The 11,812-nt window shown below is 45.9% G+C and overlaps 1 protein-coding gene across 1 annotated transcript; it reads right to left on the reverse strand.

Annotated features, from left to right (window-relative positions):
• Positions 1-6,727: 6,727 nt before the first annotated feature.
• LOC126999182 (putative nuclease HARBI1) lies at positions 6,728-9,621 on the reverse strand. Its single transcript, XM_050861512.1, has 2 exons — positions 9,177-9,621; positions 6,728-7,799 (listed from the first exon to the last, which is right to left on the reverse strand). The coding sequence occupies exons 1-2, from the start codon at positions 9,558-9,560 to the stop codon at positions 6,981-6,983; spliced, it is 1,203 nt and encodes a 400-aa protein (XP_050717469.1). The 5' UTR covers positions 9,561-9,621; the 3' UTR covers positions 6,728-6,980.
• Positions 9,622-11,812: the final 2,191 nt, after the last annotated feature.

Consider the following 11,812-nt stretch of genomic DNA (forward strand, 5'->3'; position numbering starts at 1 on the left):
GCACATACACTTTGTCCGATGAAGTTTAACATTTTCAAGGATACTTCCCTTTCCATACTCAGCAATCAGTTCGGTCTGATGATTCACTGACCGAACACTGCAGTGGCAAGCTGTCGAGACACTGAATTTGATTTCAAAGTCTTTTAGTTCCTTTGATGCATTTGTGGTGCTCTTCTTGAAGGAATCTGTTATCTTACGCGAGCTACTAAACGCTTCTACAGCCTTTTTGTGTTTGCCAGTTTTCTCGTGAAGCTCAAAAGCTGACTTCCTCATATTGGACAGTGAACACTTGCACCATCTGCAGAAGCATGCATTGTCTACCCAAGAAAGCCATTTGAACTGTTCCTCCCATTCCTTCTTATAGTGCCTTGCGTCATTGTAAGAAGTCTTCCAACGACTCATGCTTACTTTAACTGTGAAGAGAAACAAAGAAAAAAAGTCACTAATAAGGAGAAAAATCATCCACTTCCCAATACAAAAATCTCAGAGAGAGAGAGAGAGAGAGAGAGAGAGAGAGAGAGAGAGAGAGAGAGGAGAGTCTAGTTCCGGACGGGTGTGAAGGTATACAGACGACTATGGACCCGGTAGGTCTGGTCGAGGGCACGCAGGAGAGTAGCACTGGGGTTCCACCTCATCTGCAGGATCTATTGCAGAGGAGCTCGGTATGCCTGTCCGGAGAACAGGTGGACGAGATGGGAAAAGTGCTGACTCAGTATGCGGTTGTGTTCTCGAAGGGAGACCACGACCTGGGCCGGACCAGTCTGGTAAAACACCACATCCACACAGGAGACAGTCGTCCTGTCAAGTTGCCGCCCCGGAGGATTGCGCCTGCACGACGGCTGGAGGTGGAAAAAGCCGTGGAGGAGCTGCTCGCACAAGGGGTTATTGAAAAGTCGTGCAGCCCATGGAGTGCCGCTGTCGTTCTCGTTAAGAAGAAGGATGGGTCCACCAGGTGTTGCGTGGACTATCGGGGCCTTAACGCGGTGACGACAAAGGACTCTTACCCTCTCCCGAGGGTGGATGACACGCTGGATGCGCTCACGGGGCACAGTGGTTCTCGACCTTGGATCTGAAGTCCGGCTACCATCAGGTTGAGGTAGCGGAGGAGGACAGAGAGAAGACGGCCTTCTCGCCTGGGCAAGGACTGTACCAGTTCAAGGTAATGAGTTTCGGACTAGTGAATGCCCCGGCAACGTTTGAGCGTTTGATGGAGCGTGTGCTGGAAGGGTTGCTCTGGTGTACTTGGATGATGTACTAGTGTACCGGGACTCGTTCAAGCTGGCTCTGGAAAGGTTAAAAACAGTGCTGGACAGGCTCAGGGCGGCTAATGTGAAACTGAGTCCTAAGAAGTGCTGTCTTTTCCGGAAGGAAGTGCCGTTCCTGGGGTACATAGTGACTAGTGAGGGGGTGAAAACAGACCCGGGTAAAGTTGAGTCAGTAAAGGAGTGGCCGGTGCCGCGTAGTGTGACTGAAGTTCGTGGGTTTATCGGACTGTGCACGTACTACAGGCGGTTCGTGAAGGGGTTTGCTCAGACCGCAGCGCCACTCCACCACTTGACTCGGAAAGGGGCCTGCTTTCACTGAAGCGAGGACTGTCAACGGGCTTTTGAGGAGTTGAAGGAGGCCCTTGCTAATGCCCCTGTGTTACCGTACCCTGACCCCACAAAGGTGTACATTCTGGACTGCGACGCTAGTGCTGAGGGCGTGGGAGCAGTTCTGTCCCAGGAAAAGGATGGGCAGGAATGGGTTGTCTCCTACTTCAGCCGGAAGTTCTCTGCGCCAGAGAGTAACTATTGCGTCACACGTAAGGAGTTGTTAGCAGTGATTCAGGCTCTGGATCACTTCCATCCGTACTTGTACGGGGCCAAGTTCAAGGTCAGGACGGACCATGCTGCGCTGAGGTGGTTAAAGAACCTCAGGAACCCGGAGGGTCAGCTGGCCAGGTGGATTGGCAAGCTTGAACAGCACGACTACCACATTGAGTACCGGCCGGGGAAACTGCACGGTAATGCGGACAGTTTAAGTCGCCGTCCCTGCGAAAGTGACTGTGCGCATTGCAGCCGCCGGGAGGGGGAGCCTGTGAGCGTGAAGGCTGCCGCGGTTGCCAGTGACACCAGTTGGGGAGAGGACCTCGGACAGGCCCAGCGGGAGGACGCGGACATTGGGCCCATAGTGACACTGCGGGAAGAAGGCGAGGAAAAACCGCCTTGGGAAAGTGTTGCACCGTTGAGCCCTGCAGCTAAGGCGTTGTGGCAACAGTGGGCAGTGCTACGCCTGAGTGATGGGGTGCTGCAGAGGCGGTGGGAGACAAGTGGCGGCGGTGTGGCCTTCTGGCAGACAGTAGTTCCTGGGAAAATGAGAAAGGAACTGGTGCGCGAGGCTCACGGTGGTAGTGCGAGCGACCATTTCGGTGTGCGTAAGACCCTCGGGAGGTTAAAGCAGCGTGTGTACTGGGTAGGCATGCGAAAGGACGCGACTGAGTGGTGCAGGAGTTGTGACGTGTGTTGTGCCAAGATGGGCCCCGGGAGAAGGACTGTGGCTCCCTTACAGGTGTACCAGGTAGGGGCACCCATGGAGAGGGTAGCAGTGGACATTGTGGGCCCATTCCCTAAGACAGTTCGGGGGAATCGCTTTGTGTGCGTGGCCATGGACTATTTTACTAAGTGGCCGGAAGCGTTCCCTCTCCCGAACCATGAGGCGGGCACAGTGGCGGGGGTGTTGGTGGACGAGTTCTTTGCCCGGTTTGGTGTGCCGCACGAGTTGCACTCCGACCAAGGGAGGGAGTTTGAGTCGGCCGTGTTCCGGGAGTGCTGTAGCTTGCTGGGCATTAAAAAGACTCGTACCACACCCCTACGGCCTCAGTCAGATGGCATGGTGGAACGCTACAACCGCACCCTAGGTCAGGAGTTGGCAAAGTATTGCCAGGAGGGACAGGAGGATTGGGACTTGAAAATCCCCCTGGTACTGATGGCTTACCGCTCGGCCGAACACGAGGTGACTGGGTACACGCCCGCGCGGCTGATGTGTGGACGGGAGTTCCGGCTGCCAGTGGATCTGGTGACTGGCAGCCCGCCGGACGAGGAGATGCCCACTACAGTCACTCCCTACGCTATTGCCCTCCAGGACCGTCTCCAGCAAGTACAACACCTGAAGGTGTCGGGCGAGACGATGAAAGACCGGTACGATCGGCGGGCCAAGTCACCACCTTTCAAGGAGGGGGACAAAGTGTGGTTGCACAACCCTCGGAGGAAGAAAGGGTTGTCTCCCAAGCTCCAGAGTCCCTGGGAGGGGCCCTACGACGTGGAACGGGTCCTTTCTGACGTCACATTCTGCATACGCCAGGGGCCTTACAGGCGTGCCATGGTGGTGCACGCGGACCGGCTCTGGCGGTACCACGGTCCCGGAGACTTCTCCTGGGAGGAGGAAGCTTCGCTGGCGGGCAGCGAGGAGGAGGAGGAAGCGGACCTGGGGCTGGGGGTCGAGGAGCCCCTGGTGACGGAGGATGAGGAGGACCTGGACCCGAGGGAACCGGAGCCCATGGTGTTGGAGGAGGACGCGGGCGAGGAGGTGTGTCCCTTGGACGGGGCATCTGCAGGAGGTAATCTTGGGCCGGAGGTAAGGAGGCCCAGGAGGGAGCGGCGTCTCCCCGGTTGGATGGATGACTTTGTTTGTGACTGAGCACATGTTTAGTTGAGTTTACTTTATTTGGGCGGGATGTGTGTTTTCTTTTTTTGGGGAGCGAGGACGCTCCATCTTTTCACAGGAGGGGGTGATGTTACGGCTGCCTGAGGTTCCCGCCAGGAAGTGACGTCACCGAGCGGGAAGGCCTGTGATTGGGGCGCGCACGAGGGTCTTGGGGGACGCCGGCAGGCAGAGCAGTAGGGATGGGCAAGTACCGTTAATTTGAGTACCGGTAGTACCGGTACCGAAAACTCAAGTACCGTTAGTACCGGTACCGGTACCGGTACCCAAAGGAGTTTTTTTTTCTTAATGACTTCTGATGAAATTCCCAAACAAATTTCCTGTAAAGAAAACCCTCTCTCTTCCTTCAACTTAATATCAACTAGAGTAGAAATGCAACGTTTAGGAGCCTTCTGATTAATGTAAAATCACTTAGGTTTAAGGACAGATCACCTAGTCTGTACCATGGGGTCTGTGTGGTCTAATTGTCTATGTAAATCTCTCTCTCTCTCTGAATGAAGTGAATATTTATTTTTTCGAAAAAAAAATAGCATGTATAGCCTAGTTATTATGGATGTACTTGATCATAGTCTAATAACAATAAAAATATTTATTAGCAACCTAAAAAAGAAAAAGAATCGGACATGAAGAATTATCCAGTAACTCCAATAAATAAATCAAATAATGGAAACGGAGCTGTGATGGAAACGGAAAGCAGGACAAAATGGTGGGAACTTGGGGAGACGGTCAGCGCAGTGACTCAGCGTCTACACACAGGCCCATACCGCATGGAGGCGGGCGAGCACCGAGTGATCATTAAGCTTCCCGGAACCTGGTGATCATGATGCTTCGTGGTAATAGTACCGATAGCAGTTATCGATACCAGGTATCGATAACTGCTATCGTACTGGTACCGCGAGCATCGATCATGATGCTTCGCGGTACCAGTACCGATAGCAGTTATCGATACCAGGTACCGGTACTGGTATCGATAACTGCTATCGGTACTGGCACCGCGAAGCATCATGATCACTTGGGTTCCGGGAAGCTTAATGATCACTCGCCGGTACTGGTATCGATAACTGCTATCGGTACTGGTACCGCGAAGCATCATGATCACTTGGGTTCCGGGAAGCTTAATGATCACTCGGCACTGCGCATTGCCGTTAAGCTGCTCCCACACTAGGACTTTTCAAGCGCGTCATCACGCGACTCGATCGCCTCAACTCCCATATATGGTAAAATGGGCGGAGCTACGCGGGACTCACCGAGAACCTAGCCGAGGGGCATTTGGCGGGACTGGCGAGTCCCGCGCTCAGTTGTTTCCATACAGTGAGCGGGGGTACTACTCGTCTGCTGCAAGCTGCCCTTCCTTCGAGATGTCCAATGAAAGCAGTATTCAGTGGACCCGGGCGAGTACTCAGCACTTTATAGACCTTTTAAGGCAGCATCCATGCTTGTGGCAAGTAAAAAGTTAAAATTACAAAAACAAATTGGTAAGAAATGCAAGCATTAGTGCAATTGTTAAGGATTTAAGTGATGCCATGAACTGTACAATCACGCAAGACGATGTCATGAAAAAAATACACACGCTGAGGGGTCAGTTCCGGAAGGAGGTGAAGGAAATGAAAGATTCCCAGAAGTCAGGAGCAGGTACAGACGACTTGTATGTACCTAAGTTATGGTGTTTCGAGGCACTAGCATTCCTTGCTGATGGGGATATACCTCGAGCGTCCACCTCCAATCTAGATGAACCACAGGTAATTTATTTATCATTCTTATTGTCCAGTTTTCCAAGTTTTATATTTCTTTTAAAATCTCGGTTAATATCTAGAACTACTCCTTGTTAGTTAGTCTTGCCACGACTACATGTTGAGGTAGCATGCCCACTATTCTGTACGCCTGTGAAGGTTTCATTGTGCACTCGGTTATTGTTGAGTCGCATCAGCGCTTTTAAATCTCACCTCCCTTACAAAATCTAAGTCCACAGACATGCATTCGCTGTCTGAAACTATTTTTTTCTGATGGCTTTCGATGTGCTGATGATAAATCTGGCAATTTTTTTCCATCGCAAAATTTTTTTTTTTGCCAAACCCCACTTCCCTATACTTGAGGTAAGGTTAGGCTAGGTTAGGTGGGTTGGGTTAGGTTAGATTATGTTGGGTTTGGTTTGGTTAAGTTATATTAGGTTAGGTTTGGTTTGGTTAGCTTAGGTTAGGTTAGGTGGGGTAGGTTAGGTTAGGTTAGGTTTCGTTTCATTTGGTTAGCTTAAGTTAGGTTAGGTTAAGTTTGGTTTGGTTAGGTTAGGTTAGGTTTGGTTAGGTTAGGTTAGGTTTGGTTTGGTTAGCTTAGGTTAGGTTAGGTTTCGTTTCGTTTGGTTAGCTTAGGTTAGGTTAGGTTACGTTTCGTTTGGTTAGCTTAAGTTAGGTTGGGTAGGTTAGGTTAGGTTTGGTTAGGTAAGGTTAGGTTAGGTTATCTTAGGATAGGTTAGGGAAAGGGGGGTCGAGGGGGGCGCAGCCCCCCCGATAGGCTTGGGGGGTTGGGGGGGCGAAGCCCCCCCACAAGAGATACATAAGTGATATGTTTGAACTTGAGCATGGGGGATCGAGGGGGGCGAAGCCCCCCCGATAGGTAATGGGGGGTCGAAGGGGGCGCAGCCCCCTCGTAGGTACTGTAGGCTGTTAGGTTAGGCAACGTTACATTACTGGGGAATTTCCCCATTGATAGGGAATTTTGTTTGGGGAATTTCTGTACATATTGTTTTTTTACCGTAGACTTTTTGGGTCATGCCAAATTTTGCCTATTTTGGCCTCCCCCAGCCTAAAACCCCGCTTTCCCGCCAGGTCCCCATGTTTGTTGGTGCTGGGGAAAGGGGTGGTGATGAAAAGGTGGAAGGAGTTGTTGTGCATTTTTACCAAAATCTCAGTCAGATGCTTATTATATTTTTTTTTTTCAGGGACACAGACAAATCTATAGCCTAACCTTGCCTCGATGTTTAGTAGGAAGAATTAATACATCAAATGATTGAAACAAAGTATACTTTCCGAAACAGGTATAAATAATACATGACATGAGGTGTGGCAAATAGTTGTACAAGGTGTGTGTGTGTGTGTGTGTGTGTGTGTGTGTGTGTGTGTGTGTGTGTGTGCACTTTAAAATATAGCATTAGGTCTGCCAAGGTACTGCACCTTCGTCACTGAAGTTCCTCCAAACCACACACCCTTGTCTGCCAAGGCACTGCACCTTCGTCACTGAAGTTCCTCCAAACCACACACCCTTGTCTGCCAAGGCACTGCACCTCACTGTAGTTCTTCCAGACCACACACTCTCCTCTGCCAAGGCACTGCACCTTCGTTGCTGAAGTATGTGGCAAAGTCTTTTCTGATGTTCTTGGCATCATTTGTAGTGTTTCTGCGAAGTCTTTCCAAGGGTAAAAGTTGTTCGCAGTCCCGCCATGAGCCTGGAGTTATCGTGCCATCCGTGATGTTTTCTCTGTCCAGGCTTCCCACTGGAGTGTAAAACGCCTCGTGGTTCTTCCGCAGGTAGTTGTGGAGTGCTGTACAGGCTAAAACAATCTTTACCACTTTATCCGGCATTAGCTGTATGGCGCTCTGCAGGATCCTGAACCTGCTAGCCATAATGCCGAACGCATTTTCAACGATGCGGCGAGCACGGGAAAGCCTGTAGGAGAAAATTCGTTGTTCCTCATCTTGGTTTTTATTTGGGTAAGGCTTCATGAGGTACTGCTTCAAGGGAAAAGCGTCATCTCCCACAAAGACATATGGAAGAGTTCTCTGGCTCCCTTGTACTTGGTCAGGCTCAGGAAGACCAGCTGTACCTTCCTCCAGATGACGGGAAAGAGTAGTGTTGGCCCACACACCCCCATCAGAAACTCGTCCATTGGCTCCAACGTCCACGTATATGAACTCGTAGTTAGCATTAACTACGGCCATGAGGACGATGCTGTGAGAGCCCTTGTAGTTAAAGAAGTAGGACCCTTGGTTGCTAGGAGCTCGTATCAGTACGTGTTTGCCGTCCACAGCTCCTATACAGTGAGGGAAGTTCCACTTCTCAAACCCGTTTGCAATGGTCCTCCATTCATCCGGCGTTGTTGGAACCTTAGAAAACGGAAAAAAAATATGGTTAGAGTGCATACTGTTATAAAAAATGCTTACAATATTTATTTTATGTATTCCTATCAGTGTTTCTTTATCCTCCCCAGGAAATGGTTTCATGTGAGGCTGAGAGCATGGCTTATCATGCTGCAGGTGGTGCGACGGATGCAGCTACACCTGCAATGATTCTGTCATCAGCTACTCCAATTTCCACATCTTCTAGTCCTGTCTCTGTCGGTCTGTCTGTTTCTCTTTCACCCTCATCATATCCATCTGTATCCTCCCCAAGTTCTCATGGTTCATTATATCTTCTTCCCTCACCCACTCAAGCCTCTACATCGTCAGCCAGACCTGCCTCGACCTGCGCAGTTCCTTCACCTGGACACACGCTCACCCCTGCTGATTCTCCGCCCTCTTCTTTCCCCATCACAAGACCAACAAAAAAGAGGAAGCAAAGTGATTCAGCTGAGGATATGCTAAAAATAGCTATACAGAAAATATCTTCTCTTCCCAGCTCCTATGAAAGTGACCCATGCCTGGATTATGGGAGGGTTGTGGGGAATGAACTGAAGAGCATGAATGAGAGGCAAAGGTTCTTAGCTAAAAAACTGATTAATGATGTAATTCACCTGGGTAATATGGAAATGCTCAGTACAGATGACCAAGTGTTGCGAGTCACAGGTTCAAGCTCTTTTGCAATATAATGATTTGAATGACGGACAGCCAAGGGAAAAACCGAAAAGTGCAAGCACAACACATTGTTGGGAAATTTTCAAACATTTTCATTCCACATGCATTTTTTCTTTTTCACACACACAAATATATATATATATATATATATATATATATATATATATATTTATATATATATATATATATATATATATATATATATATTTATATATATATATATTTCACACACCAGGTTCTACTCTGATCATTAAGAACGGAAGATATTTATTTTAATTTCAACAAAATATTGTCCCTACGATTATTTTTCTACAATAAACAGCAAGGGAAAAACCGAAAAGTGCAAGCACAAGACATTGTTGGGAAATTTTCAGACATTTTCATTCCACATGCATTTTTTTGTCTTCCTCACACACACACACACACACACACACACATATATATATATATATATATATATATATATATATATATATATATATATATATATATATATATATATATATATATATATATATATATATATATATATATATATATATATATATATATATATTATTTTTTTATTTATTTTTTTAACAACAAGTTCTACTCTGATTATTAAGAACGGAAAATATTTATTTTAATTTCAACAAAATATTGTCCCTACGATTATTTTTCTACAATAAACTTATGCACCTAGAAACTCACCTTCATATACTCTTCTCTAAGCACTTGGTATATGGCGTCGCAGGTCTCGGGAATGATGCAGCTCAGGCTCTGGTTGGATATTCTTGATGAATACTGAAGGTTTGTATATGATCCCCCAGCAGCAAGGAAGCGAAGGGTGGCCTCCAGACGAGCTCCGGGAGAGATACTCTGACGAAGCTGGTTATCCTCCTTCCTAATATAAGGTTCAGTTTTGGTGAGCAAATTATAGAATGCAGGTATAGGCATTCTGGTATAGTTTTCAAAGTCCTCGGGGCATTCACTTTCAAGCTCAGAGAAGATCTGTGCAAAACTTCCTCTTTCGCTACGTCTGGAGATCCATTCCTTGCACCAACGTTTCCTCCTCTTCTTCTTCTTCAACTTCATGGCAGCAGCTGCCGCAACACTGCACCAAAGGGCCTCTTGAAGAGCGCAGTTGCAGGTAGCGGCATCCATGCGTCCTCCCACCTCGGCAGTTCAAAAGAGACTGAGACTCAGACGGTCGCCTCGCCCAAAGAGACTATATACGAAGAGATAGTGGTATGTAGTAATTCCTCGGGCGTGCGGAAGTAGCGCCATCTATTGCAGCCCACCAAAAACGTCACTTTTCAGGGGTAGCTTAACTATTTTTGAAGTACCTGCCACAGCACCCTATCCATCCTTCACTTATTTTTTTTCATTGTAAAATTATTTACTAATGGGGTAAAGAAAAATATATTTGTTCTTATGTTTTATTAGGTATTATCTACACTATATCAATTTGTTTTTTTAGGAAAAATATGATGCTGAAAGCATTTGCTAATATATATATATATATATATATATATATATATATATATATATATATATATATATATATATATATATATATATATATATATATATATATATATATATATATATATCTATATATATATATATATATATATATATATATATATATATATATATATATGTGTGTGTGTGTGTGTGTGTGTGTGTGTAGCTAACATAGCCAGTGCTTTAAATACAAGCAAAGCATACAACATTCTATGCATGCTAAATTACTATAAGGCCTTTGCAACTGTGGTAACCCGGATGTCACACTGGTCCTGTGTCCCAGGGTAATGGGTTCCCTAACACCACAGGCTCATGGGCTAGTGTTACAGAGATGAGCACCGAGGCCACATGCTGCTACAGCGTATGCCCCCAGCCTTACCTTTACCTTTTGCAAAATGCTCTTAGCTGAGTAAAAATATCATACTAACTGTACAAGTGCCAGATAATGGCAAGCATTGCATACTGCTTGACAAGGCAGAGAACAAAAGCTTCTAAGCATTACAACTGAAATAAACAATGGGAGACACTCAAAGCTTGTTAACTGAACATGACCCAATTTATAACAGGCAAAACCAACAATGGTGCGTTATATACAATGAAAACTGTATAAAAATGTTGCAAGGCACATCAATATAAGAGCAAAGCATCATAAAACATGCTGAAATACATGATGGAGGACATTAAGAAGGTAACACATGAGTTGTCTTAAATGGAATGCAATAACTTGGTGGTCCTGGGAGACAGGCGAGCCTGGAGGTGAAAATGGAATGTAGGACACGGTATGATCTCACAAGCTCTGACCTTGGTGTCAGGGTCATGAAGATATTAAGCTCAGTAGACACAACTATGCAGCAGAGGCACATATGATAAAAGCAAATGAGACAAAATAAGGCACCTCATAGAGTAAGAAAATAGCAGGAAAGTTATGCTGCAGTATGTGACACACCAAATTACAGGGCAGAGAGTGATATGTATTTCATAGGCTACATCAGTAAACATGAAGCATTTATTGCAGGAAGCACACATTAAAGTTGGATGTAATAAAATATATGTTTTATGCACACATTAAAGTTGGATGTAATAAAATATATGTTTTTAGCACACATTAATGTTGGATGTAATAAAATCATTTGATATGAAACTCCTTGAACTGGCCAACCAAACAAACCACTCTCTGCCCCCCCCCCCCCCCAAAAAAAAAGCATTATTTTTCACAAGGTTTATGAGGCATTAGTCAAGAATATCAACTGCCATTACATTTTGTAAATCATACCTATGTGATTGTGTATATCATATAAAGCAGAAAAAAAATTGCAAGCTGTAATACAAACAAGATTACTCCTGGAAGTCACATTAATGATGCCAGACACGTGATGATAGACACTTAGTGTGATGAAATTACATGTTGTATTTCACATTATGAAACCAAGCCAAGTGTCACTGCAGGACATATTAGGTAAGGCAGACACCAAAAGCTTGCTACCTGAACAAGATTAAATATAACAGGCAAAATCCACAAAGCATTGCATACTGTTGGGTAGGGAAGAGAACAAATGCTTCCAAGCATTACACCTGAAATAAACAATGGCAGATATTCAAAGCTTGTGAACTGAACAAGATCTGATTTATAATAGGCAAAACCAACAATGGTGCATTACATGAGATATCTGGCAGGGGATTCCTTGCATTACAATTGGAAAGTGGCAGACACCTAAAGCTTGTTAACTGAACAAGATCTGATTTATAACAGGCAAAACCAACAATGGTGCATTACGTGTGATATCTAGCAGGGAAGATAAATGATTCCTTGCATTACAACT

Source organism: Eriocheir sinensis, chromosome 16 (genome assembly GCF_024679095.1).
Source record: "Eriocheir sinensis breed Jianghai 21 chromosome 16, ASM2467909v1, whole genome shotgun sequence".
Classification (NCBI taxonomy): domain Eukaryota; kingdom Metazoa; phylum Arthropoda; class Malacostraca; order Decapoda; family Varunidae; genus Eriocheir; species Eriocheir sinensis.